The sequence below is a fragment of the Bombina bombina genome, chromosome 3 (assembly GCF_027579735.1).
Source record: "Bombina bombina isolate aBomBom1 chromosome 3, aBomBom1.pri, whole genome shotgun sequence".
Taxonomy (NCBI): Eukaryota; Metazoa; Chordata; class Amphibia; order Anura; family Bombinatoridae; genus Bombina; species Bombina bombina.
This window is the reverse complement of record NC_069501.1, coordinates 117,352,655-117,372,472: the sequence shown is the minus strand read 5'-3', so window position 1 is coordinate 117,372,472 and position 19,818 is coordinate 117,352,655. Positions and strand designations below refer to the sequence as shown.

The following is a 19,818-nucleotide window of genomic DNA, read 5'->3' as shown; positions in this document are numbered from 1 at the left end:
GCTACCCCTTCATGCTGTCTTGGTAGCAGCAGCAGGTTTCTTGGTTTGTTTACCCTTGTTCCAGCCTTGCATGGGCTTCCAAGCGAGTTTGGGCTGGGCCGCGTTACCTTCTTGTCTAGCGGCAGTGGAGTTATTAGCCGGTCCGTTCCTGAAATTGCGAAAGGAACGAAAATTAGACTTGTTCTTAGCCTTAAAAGGCCTATCCTGTGGAAGGGCATGGCCCTTACCCCCAGTGATGTCTGAAATAATTTCCTTCAATTCCGGCCCAAAAAGGGTCTTACCCTTGAAAGGAATATTCAGTAACTTAGTCTTGGACGACACGTCTGCCGACCAGGATTTTAGCCAAAGCGCCCTCCGCGCTACTATAGCAAAACCTGAGTTTTTCGCCGCCAATTTCGTTATTTGAAAGGCGGCATCCAATATAAAGGAGTTAGCTAACTTTAATGCGTGAATTCTGTCCATGACTTCTTCATAGGAAGTCTCTTTCTGGAGCGACCTTTCTAGTTCTTCGAACCAAAAGGACGCAGCTGAAGTGACAGTAATAACACACGTAGCTGGTTGAAGGATGAACCCTTGCTGAACAAAAATCTTTTTAAGCAATCCTTCCAATTTTTTATCCATAGGATCTTTGAAAGCGCAGCTGTCCTCTATAGGAATAGTTGTGCGCTTCGCTAGTGTTGAAACAGCTCCCTCAACCTTCGGGACCGTTTGCCATGCGTCCCTTCTAGGGTCTACTATGGGAAACATTTTCTTAAATATAGGAGGTGGGGCAAAGGGTACACCTGGCTTCTCCCACTCCTTTTCCACTATGTTCGCTACCCTCTTAGGTATTGGAAAAGCGTTGTCGTGCACTGGGACCTCTAAAAATTTGTCCAATTTGCACAACTTCTCTGGTACTACCATGGAATCACAGTCATCCAGAGTAGCTAATACCTCCTTAAGCAAAGCGCAGAGATGTTCTAGCTTAAACTTAAATGCCACTAGATCAGGTTCTGCCTGTTGAGAAATTTTTCCTGAGTCTGAAATTTCACCCTCAGACAGCCCTTCCCTCACAGCCAATTCCGATTGATGTGAGGGTAAAATAGATAAGGCATCGTCAGCGTCTGATTGTTCATCTTTTTTTATCTGTATTTAAAACTGAACAATCACGCTTTCTCTGAAAAACTGGCAGTTTGGATAAAAGATTTGCTATAGAATTATCCACTACTGCTGCTAATTGTTACATAGAAATAAGCACTGGCGCGCTAGGTGTCGCCTGCGCGGGCAAAGCTGGTGTAGACACAGAAGGAGAGGATGTAGAGTTATCCCCACTACCTTCATTAGATAAATCATCTTGGGCAACATTATGAAAAATAACAGAGCTGTCCTGATTTTGTTTGGACGCTATGGCGCAATTATCACAAACACTCGAAGGGGGAACCACATTTGTCTCTATACACACAGAACATAGGTTATCTGATGGAACAGACATGTTAAACAGATTTAGGCAGGCAAACAATGCAATAAAAACGATTTTAAACAAAAACTTTACTGTCTCTTTAAATAATAAAATGACACATTTATTTCTGAATGTTCAAAAAACTATGAAGGCAATATCCGATTTTTCTGAAATTTGGATCCCAGTGTCTAAATGCTTAGAAAGTATTGCACAGCAAATATGGAGACTCTAGCTCTTAAAACAAGCAAACCGGAGCTAATTGTTGGATTTAACCGTTTTTACACACCACAATCCCAGCTACAGCCTTGCTGCAGCTTTTTACCTTCCTTAGGGGTCACCATTCACAGAAAAAAGCCTTTTGGAGTCACTTTCTGAACCACAGGACCCTCTTACATGAATCTGCATGCACTGCCTTGAAATTCAACTGCACAGCTGAAGTGCCAAAATGAGGCTTCCTCCCTCAGCACACTAGAGTGAAGGGGCCTTCCTGACTAGATTTAGGTGTCTAAAACAAGCCAGATCAATAAAAAACATTCCCAAGTGTATGTGAGCTTATAAAATATTTCAAATGGTATAATATTGTAATAAAAACCAATCGATTTAGCCCCTAACAGTGTCTACCAGCATAAAAAACAAAAAGGGGAAGCCTGTTATCTTTTTTGCTGAGGTGAAAGAAAAATGGCTTACCGTTTCCCCTGAGGGGAAAAATGACTGTCATCTAGCATTAGCCTGTGTTGTTAGAAGGAGACTAGTCATACCTGAAGCAGATGAGTCTGCAAACTGTTACCCCCAACTGAAATTCTCTTGTTTCAACAGTCCTGCGAGGTAACAGTAATGGATTTTAGTTACTTGTGCTAAAATCATAGCCCTCTTAAACAGAAATCTTCATTACTTTTCTGTTATAGAGTAAATAGTACAATCCAGCACTATTTTAAAATAACAAACTCTTGATAGAAGAATAAAAAACTACAACACCACAAACTCCTCGCCATCCCCGTGGTAGATGCTACTTGTTCAGAGCGGCAAGGAGAATGACTGGGGGGCGGAGCCAGAGGGGGAGCTATATGGACAGCTCTTGCTGTGTGCTCTCCTTGCCTTTCCCTGTGGGGGAGAACATTTCCCACAAGTAATGGATGACGCTGTGGACCGGACACACCAATGTTGGAGAAAATATTTTTACACACACACACACACACATATACATACATACACGCACATATACATACATACACAACCATGCCAAATCAGTATCACCCAACCTTAATCAAAATATAGCAGAAGACATACCATCTTCATCTTCTGTTTGAGTTAGCAGTGAATTTCGGAATTCCAAAGCTACAGGGACCACAGCACTAAATGGGAACGTCTGAAGAATCAGGTCCTCATCCAGGGCCATTCCAACTTCATCATCCAGCCCCTCGCTGCCCTCCACAATGACATCCACCATATCCAGGACATCTGCAGAGAAGGGAGGACAGATTAGTACACAAGAAAAAATGTAAATAAGATACAATAACTTCTGAAGTAGAATGTGGTAACTTAATTGCTGGGTTTCTATAACTCCAAAAATGTAGAAATAAAAAATGGTAAAAATGTAATAAATATTTTTTTTATTGAGGTAAACTAATTGATTTGGTCAGATATTTTTTTTTCTTAAGGGAACCATATGCTAATTTAAAGCATACTCTAGTATAATGCAATTAGATTAGAATCTATTGGCTGTATTATAGTTTTGTATATCTTTTACTAGAGAATCATTCACAGATCAAGAAGCTGCATAAACTTTCAAAGGCTTCAAAGATATCTTCTTCAGCTGACATGGATCACACAAAATGCATTCTCCTCAACTCTAAACACATTTTTTTATTAAAAGGCTTACTCAGTCTACTGAAAATCATATTCTCTCCGGAACCAACATGAAAATAATCACTTTTATGTGGCTACAACTAAAAGGGACACTGAACCCAATTTTTTCCTTTTGTGATTCAGATAGAGCATGCGATTTTAAGCAACTTTCTAATTTACTCCTATTATCAAATTTTCTTCATTCTCTTAGTATGTTTATTTGAAAAGCAAGAATGTAAGTTTAGATGCCAGCCCATTTTTGGTGAACAAACTGGGTTGTCCTTGCCGATTGGACAGTACCAATAACAATTACTGTCCATGGTCCTGAACCAAACATTGTCTGGCTCCTTAGCTTAGATGCCTTCTTTTTCAAATACAGATAGCAAGAGAATGAAGAAAATTTGATAAAAGGAGTAAATTAGAAAGTTGCTTAAAATTGCACGCTCTGAATCACATTTAGACATTGACCGGCAAGCTGAGCCCAGGTGCTGAACCAAAAATGGGACGGCTCCTAAGCTTATATTTATGCTTTTCAAATAATGATACCAAGAGAATGAAGAAAAACTGATAAAAGGAGTAAATTAGAAAGTTGCTTAAAATTGCATGCAATCACAAAAGAAAAAATTTGGTTTCAGTGTCCCTTTAACAAAATATGAATCATTTTTTACCACAACAAACAGGATACTGAGCCAAATGGAGAAAAGGGTATAGAGCTATTTTCTATTTTCTTAATGAACAAATGAACACATGATCACAGATTTACTAAATTAAATTAATTGGTGCATTGTGATAATTGTGGCAACACTAACGCAGATATAAACTTTCTTTACCATCAATGTGTGAGACAGGGATGCTTACGGTCTCCGAGTCCTGCTTGCCCGAGCTGAGTTGCAGCAAACTGGCCTCTTGGACAATCTCAGCAGCTTTATCAGTGTACGGGTAAGGGTTAGACACCAGCCGGAGTAGGGTCTGTTGGAAGGAGGGTGAAATTAAACGGGGTGATGTGCATGTGAAATTTAGAAAGCAATAGTGTTTTTTGTTTTTTCTTTCAGAGGTTTCAAGCAGATGTGTGAAACCGAAAGTCTTACTCGTTCTAAAAACTGGATCACTGTGTTCTTTGAGTTATCAGCTATTTTATCCAGATTTCTCAACCAGAGATCCAGTTCCTTCCAGGTATATTCGAATACTCCACTGTCACGCAAAACCTGGAAAGGAGTAAATAAACAAGAGACAAAATTAAAGAATAAAGCAGCAACCAAATAGCACCTTATTTTATTAGACAGTTTAGAAGAATCTTCAACTCAAAATCACTTAAACCAGTTTTGTTGAATTTAGCTATGGAACCATTTTAGACCTTTTAAATTGATAAACCTTTAAAATGTCAAAACAGCTCCCATGAGGTTCCTTACACTCTAAATCTAATTACTCATAAAATGTTTAAAGGGACACTCAAGTCAAAATTAAATATTCATTATTCAGATAGAGCATGCAATTTTATACCGCTTTTCAATTTACTTCTATTAACAAAAATTGCAGAGTCTTTTTATATTTAAACTTTTTGAGTCACCAGCTCCTACTGAGCATGTGCAAGAATTCACAGAAAAATGTATATGCATTTGTGATTGGCTGATACATGGCACAGGGGAGTGGAAATAGACATAACTTTTAAAATGGTCAGAAAAAAAAAAAATCTGCTATTCATTTGACGTTCAGACTAAGCACTATTGTATTGTCTTTTTATCATGCATTTGTTGGCTATGCAAATCTTTTGTGTTTACTGGTACTTTAAAGGAACATGAAAATAAAAAAAAAAATTTATGGTTCAGCTTGAGCATAAAATTTTAAGAGACTTTCCAAATTATTTCTATTATCAAATTTACTTTGCTCTCTTGGCACCCTTTGTTGGAAAGCATACCTAGGTAGGCTTAGAAGAAGCAATGCACTTCTGGGAGCAAGCAGCTGATTAGTGGCTACACACATATGCCTCGTCATTGGCTTACCGGATAAGTTCACTTAGTAATGCATTGCTATTTTTTTTTTTTCAAAGGCCACCAAGAGATAAAGCAAATTTTATAATAGAAGTATATTGGAAAGTTGTTTAAAACCATATACTTTGAATTATGAAGAAATTTTGGGTTTCAAGTCCCTTTAAAGTGAAACTATACATTGCATCGTTCCTCTGCGCACATCTCATACTTGATTTTGGTCTTCAATGGAGAATCCAGTTTCATCCAATCGTTTAGTGCCCCCTTTGACGTCCAGCTCGTGGGGCACGCAACAATTGGATGAAGCCGGATTTGTCATCGTAGTCCAAAAAGAAAATTTATGCTTACCTGATAAATTTATTTCTTACCTGATAAATTTATTTATTTCCGGGAATGGAGAGTCCACGACGTCATTCCAATTACTAGTGGGATAGCCAGCAGGAGGAGGCAAAGAGCACCGCAGCAGAGCTGTTTAGTGTCACTTCCCTTACCCATAACCCCTAGGCATTCGGTCGAAGGGAAATGGAAAAAGAAGATAACACAAAGGTATGAGGTTTAGCAAAATTATTTAAGGGTGGGTCGTGGACTCTCCATGCCGGGAAAGAAATACATTTATCAGGTAAGCATACATTTTCTTTTCATTCCTATAGCATGGAGAGTCCACAACGTCATTCCAATTACTAGTGGGAAACAATACCCAAGCTAGAGGACACGAAATGAACAGGGAGGGAGAACAAGGCAGGAGGACCTAAACAGAAGGCACCACCGCTTGAAGAACTTTTCTACAAAAAGAAGCATCGGGAGGCAAAAGTATCAAATTTGTAGAATTTTGAAAAAGTATGTAGAGAGGACCATGTTGTCGCCTTGCAAATCTGTTCCACAGAAGCTTCATTTTTGAAAGCCCAAGATGAGGAGACAGCCCTAGTGGAATGAGCTGTAATTCTCTCAAAAGGCTGCTGACCAGCAGTTTCATAAGCAAAACGAATCATACTTCTCAACCAGAGGGAAAGAGAAGTAGAAGTGGCCTTCTGACCCTTACGCTTTCCAGAGAAAACAACAAATAGGGCAGAACACCGCCGAAAATCTTTAGTAGCATGAAGGTAATATTTTAGAGCACGCACAACATCTAAGTTATGCAAAAGATGTTCCTTATGAGAAGAAGGATTAGGACAAAAAGAAGGAACAACAATTTCCTGATTAATATTTCAATTCAAAATCACCTTAGGGAGAAAACCCAATTTAGTACGAAGAACCGCCTTATCTGCATGAAAAATAAGATAAGGGAAATCACACTGCAAAGCAAAGAATTCAGAAACTCTGCTAGCAGAGGAAATAGCAAAAAGGAACAAAACCTTCCAAGATAACAACTTAATATCCACCGAATGCATAGGCTCAAACGGAGCCTGTTTCAAAACTTTAAGAACAAGGTTTAAGCGCCAAGGAAGAGCAACATGTTTAAACAGAGTCCTGATTCTGACCAGAGCCTGAAAAAAAGATTCAACATCTGGCATATCAGCCAGATGTTTGTGCAAAAGAATAGACAGTGCAGAAACCTGACCCTTCAGAGAACTAACTGACAAACCCTTCTCCAGAACCTCCTGGAGAAAAGACAAATTTCTGGGAATCCTGACCCTGTTCCAAGAGAAGCACTTCTATTCACACCAATATAGGTATTTGCGCCATACCTTATGGTAAATCTTATGAGTAACTGGTTTGTGAGCCTGAAGCATGGTATCAATGACCGACTCAGAAAAACCATGCTTGGCCAAAACTAAGCGTTCAATCTCCAAGCAGTCCCTTCAGAGAAACTAGATTTGGATGGAGGAAAGGACCCCGAGTTAGAAGGTCCTTCCTCAGAGGCAACCTCCAGGGTGGAAGAGAAGACATCTTCCCCAGATCCACAAACCAGATCCGCAAACCAGATCCTGCGAGGCAATGCAGGAGCTATTAGAATTGCAGATGCTCTCTCCGGTTTGAAACGAGCAATTACTCGTGGAAGGAGAGCAAGAGGAGGAAAAAGGTATGCTAGACCGAAATTCAAAGGAACCGCCAAAGTATATATCAGGGCGGCCTGAGGAACTCTTGACCTTGAACCGTACCTTGGAAACTTGGTGTTCTGGCGAGATGCCATCAGATCCAACTCCGGAACCCCCCACCTGAGGATTATCCTGGCAAAAACCTGTGGATGGAGAGCTCACTCCCCAGGATGAAAGGTTTGTCTGCTCAGAAAATCCGCCTCCCAGTTGTCCACTCCTGGGATGTGGATGGCAGAGAAGAGACAATCGTGAGCTTCCGCCCACTGTATAATGCGAGTCACCTCCTTCATAGCAAGGGACCTCCTAGTCCCCCCCGGTGGTTGATGTAAGCCACTGGAGGTGATGTTGTCCGACTGGAATCTGATAAACTGGACTAAAGCTGAGGCCAAGCCATCAAGGCATTAAAGATTGCGAGACTCCAAGATGTTTATGGGAAGAGAGGACTCCTCGCGAGTCTACAGGCCCTGAGCTTTTAAAGAGCCACAGGCTGGCGTCTGTGGTCACAATAACCCAGGAGGGTCTCCGAAAGCATGTGCCCTGGAACAGATGATCCTGAGAAATCCACCAAAAGACAGTCTCTTGTCAGGGGATCTAGAAATATCCTCTGAGATAGATCTGAATGGTCTCCATTCCATTGACTGAGCATGCAAATCTGATCTCAGATGGAACCAAGCAAAAGGAATGATGTCCATGGAAGCAACCATCAGATCAATTACCTCCATGCATTGAGTCACTGATGGACGAATAGCAGACTGGAGAGAGAGACATGAAGAGAGAAGTTTGGATTTTCTGACCTCCGTCAGAAAAATCTTCATGGATAGGGAATCTATGATGGTCCCTAGGAAACACACCCTTGTAGCTGGAACAAGGGAACTCTTCTCTAGATTCACTTTCCAACCATGGGAAAGTAGAAAAGACAACAAGATCTCTGTATGAGATATTTCTAGTTTAAAAGATTATGCCTAAACCAAGATGTCGTCTAGGTAAGGTGCCACCGCAATTCCCAGAGACCTGACTGCCAAAAGAGCCCCCAGAATCGCTGTGAATATTCTGGGAGCTGTCGCAAGGCCAAATGGAAGAGCAGCAAATTGAAAGTGCTTGTCTAGAAAAGAAAATCTCAGGAACTGGTGATCATCCCTGTGAATGTGAACATGAAGATACGCGTTCTTCAGGTCTATGGTCGTCATGAACTGACCCGCTTGGACCAAAGGAAGAATGGAACGAATGGTTTCCATCTTAAAGGACAGAACCCTGAGGAATTTGTTGAGACATTTTAGGTCTAAAATGAACCGAAAAGTTCCCTCTTTTTAGGGAACCACAAATAGATTTGCATAAAATCCTTGACCCTGTTCCCTTACAGGAACTGGAACAATCACTCCCAGGGAGGAAAGGCCCAGAACACAGCTTAAGAAAGCCTCTCTTCTTACCTAGTCTGCAGATAATCTTGAGGGAATGAATCTACCCCTGGGAAGACAAGTCTTGAATCCTATTTTGTAACCCTGAGATACTATGTCCACAGCCCAAGGATCTGGGACATCGCATATCCAAGCTTGACAAAAAAAAAGAAAGTCTGCCCCCCACTTGATCCAATACCAGACCGGGGGCGGACCCTTCATGCTGAGTTAGCCTCAGATGAAGGCTTCTTCGATTGCTTCCCCTTATTCCAAGGCTGGCTGGATCTCCAAGAGGACTTGGACTGCTTCAGCTTGGAGGAGGAAGAGGGGGACTTTTGTCCTTTGAAGTTACAAAAGGAACGAAAACATAATTTATGCTTACCTGATAAATTCCTTTCTTCTGTTGTGTGATCAGTCCACGGGTCATCATTACTTCTGGGATATTATCTGCTCCCCTACAGGAAGTGCAAGAGGATTCACCCAGCAGAGTTGCTATATAGCTCCTCCCCTCTACGTCACCTCCAGTCATTCGACCAAAGACCAACGAGAAAGGAGAAGCCAAGGGTGTAGTGGTGACTGGAGTATAATTTAAAAAAAAATAATTTACCTGCCTTAAAAAAAAAAACAGGGCGGGCCGTGGACTGATCACACAACAGAAGAAAGGAATTTATCAGGTAAGCATAAATTATGTTTTCTTCTGTTATGTGTGATCAGTCCACGGGTCATCATTACTTCTGGGATACCAATACCAAAGCAAAAGTACACGGATGACGGGAGGGATAGGCAGGCTCATTATACAGAAGGAACCACTGCCTGAAGAACCTTTCTCCCAAAAATAGCCTCCGAAGAAGCAAAAGTGTCAAATTTGTAAAATTTGGAAAAAGTATGAAGCGAAGACCAAGTTGCAGCCTTGCAAATCTGTTCAACAGAGGCCTCATTCTTAAAGGCCCAAGTGGAAGCCACAGCTCTAGTAGAATGAGCTGTAATTCTTTCAGGAGGCTGCTGTCCAGCAGTCTCATAGGCTAAACGTATTATGCTACGAAGCCAAAAAGAGAGAGAGGTAGCAGAAGCTTTTTGACCTCTCCTCTGTCCAGAATAAACGACAAACAGGGAAGAAGTTTGGCGAAAATCTTTAGTTGCCTGCAAGTAGAACTTGAGGGCACGAACTACATCCAGATTGTGTAGAAGACGTTCCTTCTTTGAAGAAGGATTTGGACACAAGGATGGAACAACAATCTCTTGATTGATATTCCTGTTAGAGACAACCTTAGGTAAGAACCCAGGTTTAGTACGCAGAACTACCTTGTCTGAGTGAAAGATCAGATAAGGAGAATCACAATGTAGGGCTGATAACTCAGAGACTCTTCGAGCCGAGGAAATAGCCATTAAAAATAGAACTTTCCAAGATAACAATTTTATATCAATGGAATGAAGGGGTTCAAACGGAACACCCTGTAAAACGTTAAGAACTAAGTTTAAACTCCATGGCGGAGCAACAGTTTTAAACACAGGCTTGATCCTAGCTAAAGCCTGACAAAAGGCCTGGATGTCTGAATTTTCTGACAGACGCCTGTGGAACAAGATGGACAGAGCTGAGATCTGTCCCTTTAATGAGCTAGCCGATAAACCCTTTTCTAAACCTTCTTGTAGAAAAGACAATATCCTAGGAATCCTAACCTTACTCCAGGAGTAATCTTTGGATTCACACCAGTATAGGTATTTACGCCATATTTTATGGTAAATCTTTCTGGTAACAGGCTTCCTAGCCTGTATCAGGGTATCAATAACCGACTCAGAAAAACCACGTTTTGATAAAATCAAGCGTTCAATTTCCAAGCAGTCAGCTTCAGAGAAGTTAGACTTTGATGTTTGAATGGACCCTGAATCAGAAGGTCCTGTCTTAGAGGTAGAGACCAAGGCGGACAGGATGACATGTCCACTAGATCTGCATACCAAGTCCTGCGCGGCCATGCAGGCGCTATTAGAATCACTGATGCTCTCTCCTGTTTGATTTTGGCAATCAATCGAGGAAGCAGCGGGAAGGGTGGAAACACATAAGCCATCCTGAAGTTCCAAGGTGCTGTCAAAGCATCTATCAGAACCGCTCCCGGATCCCTGGATCTGGATCCGTAGCGAGGAAGTTTGGCGTTCTGGCGAGACGCCATGAGATCTATCTCTGGTTTGCCCCAACGTTGAAGTATTTGGGCAAAGACCTCCGGATGAAGTTCCCACTCCCCCGGATGAAGAGTCTGGCGACTCAAGAAATCCGCCTCCCAGTTCTCCACTCCCGGGATGTGGATTGCTGACAGGTGGCAAGAGTGAGACTCTGCCCAGCGAATTATCTTTGATACTTCTATCATTGCTAGGGAGCTTCTTGTCCCTCCCTGATGGTTGATGTAAGCTACAGTCGTGATGTTGTCCGACTGAAACCTGATGAACCCCCGAGTCTTTAACTGGGGCCAAGCTAGAAGGGCATTGAGAACTGCTCTCAATTCCAGAATGTTTATTGGCAGGAGACTTTCCTCCTGACTCCATTGTCCCTGAGCCTTCAGAGAATTCCAGACAGCGCCCCAACCTAGAAGGCTGGCGTCTGTTGTTACAATTGTCCAGTCCGGCCTGCTGAACGGCATCCCCCTGGACAGATGTGGCCGAGAAAGCCACCATAGAAGAGAGTTTCTGGTCTCTTGATCCAGATTCAGAGTGGGGGACAAATCTGAGTAATCCCCATTCCACTGACTCAGCATGCACAATTGCAGCGGTCTGAGATGTAGGCGTGCAAAGGGTACTATGTCCATTGCTGCTACCATTAAGCCGATCACCTCCATGCATTGAGCTACTGACGGGAGTTGAATGGAATGAAGGACACGGCATGCATTTAGAAGCTTTGTTAATCTGTCCTCTGTCAGATAAATCTTCATTTCTACAGAATCTATAAGAGTCCCCAAGAATGGAACTCTTGTGAGAGGCAAGAGAGAACTCTTCTTTTCGTTCACTTTCCATCCATGCGACCTTAGAAATGCCAGAACTAACTCTGTATGAGACTTGGCAGTTTGAAAGCTTGAAGCTTGTATCAGAATGTCGTCTAGGTACGGAGCTACCGAAATTCCTCGCGGTCTCAGAACCGCTAGAAGGGCACCCAGAACCTTTGTGAAGATTCTTGGAGCCGTAGCCAATCCGAATGGAAGGGCTACAAACTGGTAATGCCTGTCTAAGAAGGCAAACCTTAGATACCGGTAATGATCTTTGTGAATCGGTATGTGAAGATAAGCATCCTTTAAATCCACTGTGGTCATGTACTGACCCTTTTGGATCATGGGTAAGATTGTCCGAATAGTTTCCATTTTGAACGATGGAACTCTTAGGAATTTGTTTAGGATCTTTAAATCCAAGATTGGCCTGAAAGTTCCCTCTTTTTTGGGAACCACAAACAGGTTTGAGTAAAACCCTTGTCCTTGTTCCGACCGCGGAACCGGATGGATCACTCCCATTAATAATAGATCTTGTACACAGCGTAGAAACGCGTCTTTCTTTATTTGGTTTGTTGACAACCTTGACAGATGAAATCTCCCTCTTGGGGGAGAGGATTTGAAGTCTAGAAGGTATCCCTGAGATATGATCTCTAGCGCCCAGGGATCCTGGACATCTCTTGCCCAAGCCTGGGCGAAGAGAGAGAGTCTGCCCCCCACTAGATCCGGTCCCGGATCGGGGGCCCTCGGTTCATGCTGTCTTAGGGGCAGCAGCAGGTTTTCTGGCCTGCTTGCCCTTATTCCAGGACTGGTTAGGTTTCCAGCCTTGTCTGTAACGAGCAACAGCTCCTTCCTGTTTTGGTGCAGTGGAAGTTGATGCTGCACCTGCTTTGAAATTCCGAAAGGGACGAAAATTAGACTGTCTAGCCTTAGCTTTGGCTTTGTCTTGAGGTAGAGCGTGGCCCTTACCTCCTGTAATGTCAGCGATAATTTCTTTCAAACCGGGCCCAAATAAAGTTTGCCCCTTGAAAGGTATATTAAGTAATTTGGACTTAGAAGTTACATCAGCCGACCAGGATTTTAGCCACAACGCCCTACGTGCCTGAATGGCGAATCCTGAATTCTTAGCCGTAAGTTTGGTTAAATGTACTACGGCCTCCGAAATGAATGAATTAGCTAGTTTAAGGACTCTAAGCCTGTCCGTAATGTCGTCCAGCGTAGCGGAACTAAGGTTCTCTTCCAGAGACTCAATCCAAAATGCTGCCGCAGCCGTAATCGGCGCGATGCATGCAAGGGGTTGCAATATAAAACCTTGTTGAACAAACATTTTCTTAAGGTAACCCTCTAATTTTTTTATCCATAGGATCTGAAAAAGCACAGCTATCCTCCACCGGGATAGTGGTGCGCTTAGCTAAAGTAGAAACTGCTCCCTCCACCTTAGGGACCGTTTGCCATAAGTCCCGTGTGGTGGCGTCTATTGGAAACATCTTTCTAAATATTGGAGGGGGTGAGAACGGCACACCGGGTCTATCCCACTCCTTAGTAACAATTTCAGTTAATCTCTTAGGTATAGGAAAAACGTCAGTACTCGCCGGTACCGCAAAGTATTTATCCAACCTACACATTTTCTCTGGTATTGCAACGGTGTTACAATCGTTAAGAGCCGCTAAGACCTCCCCTAGTAATACACGGAGGTTTTCCAATTTAAATTTAAAGTTTGAAATATCTGAATCCAATCTGCTTGGATCAGAACCGTCACCTACAGAATGAAGCTCTCCGTCCTCATGCTCTGCAAGCTGTGACGCAGTATCAGACATGGCCCTAGAATTATCAGCGCACTCTGTTCTCACCCCAGAGTGATCACGCTTGCCTCTTAGTTCTGGTAACTTAGCCAAAACTTCAGTCATAACAGTAGCCATATCATGTAATGTTATCTGTAATGGCTGCCCAGATGTACTAGGCGCCATAATATCACGCACCTCCCGGGCGGGAGACGCAGGTACTGACACGTGAGGCGAGTTAGACGGCATAACTCTCCCCTCGCTATTTGGTGAAATTTGTTCAATTTGTACAGATTGGCTTTTATTTAAAGTAGCATCAATACAGTTAGTACATAAATTTTTATTGGGCTCCACCTTGGCATTGGAACAAATGACACAGGTATCTTCCTCTGAATCAGACATGTTTAACACACTAACAATAAACATGCAACTTGGTTACAATCTTATTTAACAAAAACGTACTGTGCCTCAAAGAAGCACTAAACGATTAAATGACAGTTGAAATAATGAACTGAAAAACAGTTATAGCATCACTCTTTAAAAACAACACAACTTGTTAGCAAAGGTTTGTTCCCATTAGTAAAGTAACACTAATTAAATTTTAAACATAAAAATCACAGAGCAACGTTTTAAAACACAGTCACTACATAAGTCTCACAGCTCTGCTGAGAGAATCTACCTCCCTTCAAAGAAGTTTGAAGACCCCTGAGTTCTGTTAGAGATGAACCGGATCATGCAGAAAAAACAAGAGTAACTGACTGGAAATTTTTGATGCGTAGCAAAGAGCGCCAAAAACGGCCCCTCCCCCTCACACACAGCAGTGAGAGAGAAACGAAACTGTCATAATCAAAACAAGCAAACTGCCAAGTGGAAAAAATAATGCCCAAATATTTATTCACTCAGTACCTCAGAAATGCAAACGATTCTACATTCCAGCAAAAACGTTTAACATGAATTAAATACCTATTAAAAGGTTTAATGTACTTTTACAGAGTAATTCCGGTGAAATACCATCCCCAGAATACTGAAGTGTAGAGTATACATACATGTCATTATAACGGTATGGCAGGATTTTCTCATCAATTCCATTCAGAAAATAAAAACTGCTACATACCTCAATGCAGATTCAACTGCCCGCTGTCCCCTGATCTGAAGCTTTTACCTCCCTCAGATGGCCGAGAAACAGCAATATGATCTTAACTACTCCGGTTAAAATCATAAGAAAATCTCTGGTAGATTCTTCTTCAAACTCTGCCAGAGAAGTAATAACACGCTCCGGTGCTATTGTAAAATAACAAACTTTTGATTGAAGTTATAAAAACTAAGTATAATCACCATAGTCCTCTCACACCTCCTATCTAGTCTTTGGGTGCAAGAGAATGACTGGGGGTGACGTAGAGGGGAGGAGCTATATAGCAACTCTGCTGGGTGAATCCTCTTGCACTTCCTGTAGGGGAGCAGATAATATCCCAGAAGTAATGATGACCCGTGGACTGATCACACATAACAGAAGAAAATTTGAATTTTGGCAACAACTAGGTCTATTTTTCTTGTCCTGAGGAAGAAAAGACCCCTTTCCACCTGTAATCTCAGAGATGATCTCCACCAGACCAGGACCAAAAAGGGTCTTACCCTTATAAATATCTTGGCTCCCAGTCTAATGACTTGCATGTTGGCATCAGAGATAAAGGAATTGGCCAACTTAAGAGCCTTGATTCTATATTGGATCTCCTCTAAAGAACTCTCTTCTAAAATCAGCTCAGACAAAGTGTCACACCAATAGGATGCAACGCTTGCAACTGTAGCAATACTGCAGCAGGTTGCCATTGTAATCCTGGAATATACATTTTTTTTTAAATAAGCTTCAAGCTTTTTATCCATGGGATCCTTAAAAGAACAGCTATCCTCTATAGGAATTGTAGTTCTTTTGGCCAGAGTAGAAATAGCTCCTTCCCCATTAGGCACAATGAATCCCTGGTTTATCCCATTCCTGTGTTATGATTTCCAACATACGGTCTGGAACAGGAAAAACTTCCACGGAAGAAGGAACATCATAGTATGTATTAAGCTTACTAGATTTTTTTTAGGGTTGACAGCAACAGAAGGGTCGGAGTCGTCCAATGTAGCCAGTACCTCCTTTAGAAGGAAACAAAGGTGTTCAAGCTTAAATCTGAAATTAACTTCTTCAGAATCAGTCAAAGGATTTGCACTGTCAGAATCTGACATCTCAACCTCAGAAGTTACTGAGGTATTCTCCTCATCTGACTTATGGTAAAGGTCAACCATCACAAAAGAAGATGGGACAGACACCTTACTAGCAGAAATATGATTTGATTTCCTCTTGCACTTACCCACCATAGGGAAAGCAGATAAAGCTGCAGACACCGCAGAAGATATCTGTTCAGCAAAATCTCCTGGCAAATAAATGCCACCAGGAGTCTGAGAGGAACCGCAGGGCACTGTATGTGATATCATTGAACCTTGGGACATTTGAGGAGAAAGCTGTGGCATATCCTGAACAGCAATATCCTGGGAGACAATAGGCTCAGAAGGAAGTAATTTATCTTTAAATTTTAGGGTCTTAGCTAAACATGAGGAACAAAATTTCATAGGCAAAACTATTTGTGCCTCTAAACATAATATGCATTTATCAAAAGAAACAGACTCCTGTTCAGTGTCCATAGCTGAAGTAGTACCCAAAAACAAAGGAATTATATAAATTAACTGTCACTTTAAGAAGGGATTGTAATCCTTCAGAGCGCAAAAATGCTAAGAATGTAGAATATATGAAAAATAAAAAATGCATCTCTACACCTCAGTCAGACTGAGGTGCCTACCGTAATCGTTAGAAACATCAAATAATGCTGATGTAGAGCTCTCCAGCAGATCAGTCAGACAATATCCACACAGACGCCACAGAAGAGGACTCACAGAAAATGACACTGCTCCGCTCAGCAATACAAGCGGAAGAGCTGGAAATAACGTGAGCGGCAGCAAAAGAAACTGCGCAACAGGCTAAAAGCGCGTTTCAGTTATAGCTTCTAAGGTAAAAAAACGGAGTTAACGATTAAGATCTCCAAGAATAAAATTGTTTAAAACACCCTTTGAAAAACATCAGTTTCCCATCTGAGTCTTAACTATGACATAAACATCCTTCAGCCAGAGATACCATCCCATACAATATAAGGGAAGTCTTAACCCCTTAGTCTACCTCACATACTTATAGTGCCTGCATACTGCCCCAAATGCATCCTTATATAGGATTAAATAAGTCCTATATTTGATCAAATGCAGAAAAAAAATTCTTGAAAGTGCATATCCAGAAAGACAGGCAGAAAGCAGAACGACAGCTCACAAGGTGAGCTGCTGGCCAGGAGGTGAATATCCCACTAGTAATTGGAATGACGTCATGGACTCTCTATGCCATAGGAAAGAAATCAAGTATGAGATGTGGGCGGAGAAACAGCACAATGTTCACGTTCAATATATAGTAATTATTTTATGAAGGAAGCGTATTTAATATATTTTAATGAATGAAAGTGACAGTTTTTATGAATTATTTTAAATACTTTGGATTACATTGCAAAAGTTTACAATCTTTAACATTACAACTTCAAAGTGATTAATGGTCCTTTAAACATTTTTTTTCTTTTAAATGTTTTTTATTGTTTTGAAAAAAGAAGCCTACATTAACAGGAGCATAGCTTTTATATAAAGAAATGTGCAACGTCAATGCTTTTAAACGTTTTTGTTGCTGTATTCCTACCCAAATCAGATTTATTTTTAAGTGGGGAAAAAATAGTTTAATTCAAAATCCGTTTGGACTCAACATTTAGTAAGGTTGTTAAAAAGGTCAATATCTTCTTACACATGTGGGTAATGTTTACTCACCTCTCACAACCTGATGCATTACAGATAATGTTATTAAACAGTAACAAATTGAGGTAATAGAGTTTTGTCAGGGAAATACAAATTTACCTTAATGATCAATAATCTGGTTGAAGATTTGAGCTGAGCTTTGTTACAAGTTGCAAACATTTTCAGCAGCAGATAAAATATGGACTTTTCTCCACCTTCAGAAACTTCCTAAAACATAATTAGCAATAATAATAATATAAAGATTAGCACTTAAAGTCATTTTAATGTGCACAAGGATTTTAATGTATTACTGTTTTTGTTTTTTGGAGATAAACAAAATCTCTCAGGGTTCTATTAAGGGAGCATTGGTCAGTCCATGTGCTACAAAACAGAGCTCAGCAATGGTCCCTCACTGCACTCCCTGACATCTGAATATGGGTCAAACACTCCTCTTGTCTGGCAAGTACCTCACCCAAATGTATTCCCCAGCACTCATGAGGAAACCGAAACAAATACCAAAAATATAAACCTGAAAGATTTAGTCACAGTCATTGGTGAAGAAATGAGAAGATCTCTCCCATGATCAATTGATTGGGTCCTTACTTTAGCCCAACTTGCTGGTTTCTAATGATGCTTTCAGAGAACATCTGCATGGTTGAAAAACTAAACTGTACTTTCTCTAGACAATACATTTAATCATCACAATCCATACTGGGTACACATCCCATAACTTGCAGATCATTCTCTGTACAAGTTCTGTGCACATCCCCTGACACGTGCGTCTATCCCCACACTCGACTGCAGTAGTGGCTTATTCTGCCACTGACTCATGGGTCAGCAGCAAAACATTATATAAAAATAATTAAAGGATGTAATTACAGCTATTAAAAAGGGACAGTCTACTTGAAAAAAATGTATTGTTTAAAACGATAATCTCTTTATTACCTATTCCTCAGTTTTGCATAATCAACACAGTTATAGTAATATACGTTTTATCTTTGTGATTACCTTGCATTTAAGGTTCTGCAGACTGCCCCCTTATCTCAGTGCTTTTTACAAACTTGCATTTTGTCAATTAGTTCTGGTTCATGCATAACTTCACAGGAGTGAGCACAATTTTATTTATATGACATGAACTAGCACTGTTTAGCTGTGAAAAGCTAATAAAATGCGCTGAGATAAGAGGTAACCTGCAAGGGCTTAGAAACAGGCAGAGATTTAGAGGTTATAAAGTACATTAATATAAAAATGTTGGTTGTGCAAAGCGAAGGATTGGGTAGTAAAGGCGTTATCTATCTTTTTAAACAATAAAAATATAAAAGTAGACTGTTCCTTTAAACCAAGGGTATCAAACTCAATGTATCTGGGAGCCACTGGACAAGTGTCCTGCACTTTTGGGGGGCCGCTTGAACTGAGTAAATGCTAGATATACTAGGAACCGGAAGTGACATTTACCCAAGCAGTAGTGCATGGTGCGCGCCTACAACAGACATACACAGTTGTGTGTATATATATATTAAATCCAAAGTAAAACAAATCCTTGCTCCAACCAAGAGTCAGCAAACTGTGGGTAAACATGTAGTAAATATTTCAGCATATTTTCCAAGAATTTTGGACAAACAGCGTCAACATTTGTTTGATATATAAATAAATAATACATTTCAACACTGTTTGTCCAAAATTCCTGAGAGTGCATCATTTTTTGCTGAAATATATATATATAAAATCTTGTGAGTTCCTAGTGAAGTGATCATTCTGGAACGGTATAATAATGCCAAAAGTGATATTTATCCAAGCAGTGCATGGTGGGAATCTACACTGGACTCTTGTCTTTATATTTATATTTATCTTTTGAGTGCCTATATAGAACATAAAATAGTTACACCTCTTAGAACCCTAAAAACCATTGACAACTCAAATTAATGGTTTACCTTAAACAAGGGGGGGCCGCATATGGCCCCAGGGCCTGTACTTTGAGACCACTGCTTTAAATAGATATGCCTACTCTGTTTTGGGGAAGCAGCTGGTTCTCTGAATGTTGCCCAAGTTACAGATGTGAACTCACTAGTGGATAAAAACTGGTTTAAGGGATTGATCAATACTCTCCAAGGAAAGAGTTAAAGGGACACAACCCAAATATTTTATTTTGTGATTCAGATAGAGCATGCACTTTAAGCAACTTCCTAATTTACTCCTAGAATCATTTTTCTTCGTTCTCTTGGTATCTTTATTTGAAAACGCAGGAATATAAGCTGAGCAGCTGGCTCATTTTTGGTTCAACACCCTGGATAATTGGTGGCTACATTTAGACACCGACCGGCAAGCTGAACCAAGGTTCTGAACCAAAAATGGGATGACTCCTAAGCTTATATTTATACTTTTCAAATAATGATACCAAGAGAATGAAGAAAAACTGTTGGTATCTTTATTTGAAAAAGCAGGAATATAAGCTGAGCAGCTGGCCCATTTTTGGTTCAACACCCTGGATAGCGCTTGCCGATTGGTGGCTACATTT

The 19,818-nt window shown here is 40.9% G+C and overlaps 1 protein-coding gene across 1 annotated transcript in view; it reads right to left on the bottom strand.

Annotated features, from left to right (window-relative positions):
* URB1 (URB1 ribosome biogenesis homolog) overlaps positions 1-19,818 on the bottom strand; it is a 140,370-nt gene that overhangs the window by 67,459 nt on the left and 53,093 nt on the right. Inside the window, exons 15-18 of the mRNA XM_053705174.1 lie at positions 17,424-17,531; positions 4,372-4,488; positions 4,114-4,252; positions 2,726-2,896 (exon numbers count right to left, since the gene is read on the bottom strand). Of these exons, the coding sequence (XP_053561149.1) occupies positions 2,726-2,896; positions 4,114-4,252; positions 4,372-4,488; positions 17,424-17,531 (535 nt within the window). The remainder of the gene's footprint in view (positions 1-2,725; positions 2,897-4,113; positions 4,253-4,371; positions 4,489-17,423; positions 17,532-19,818) is intronic.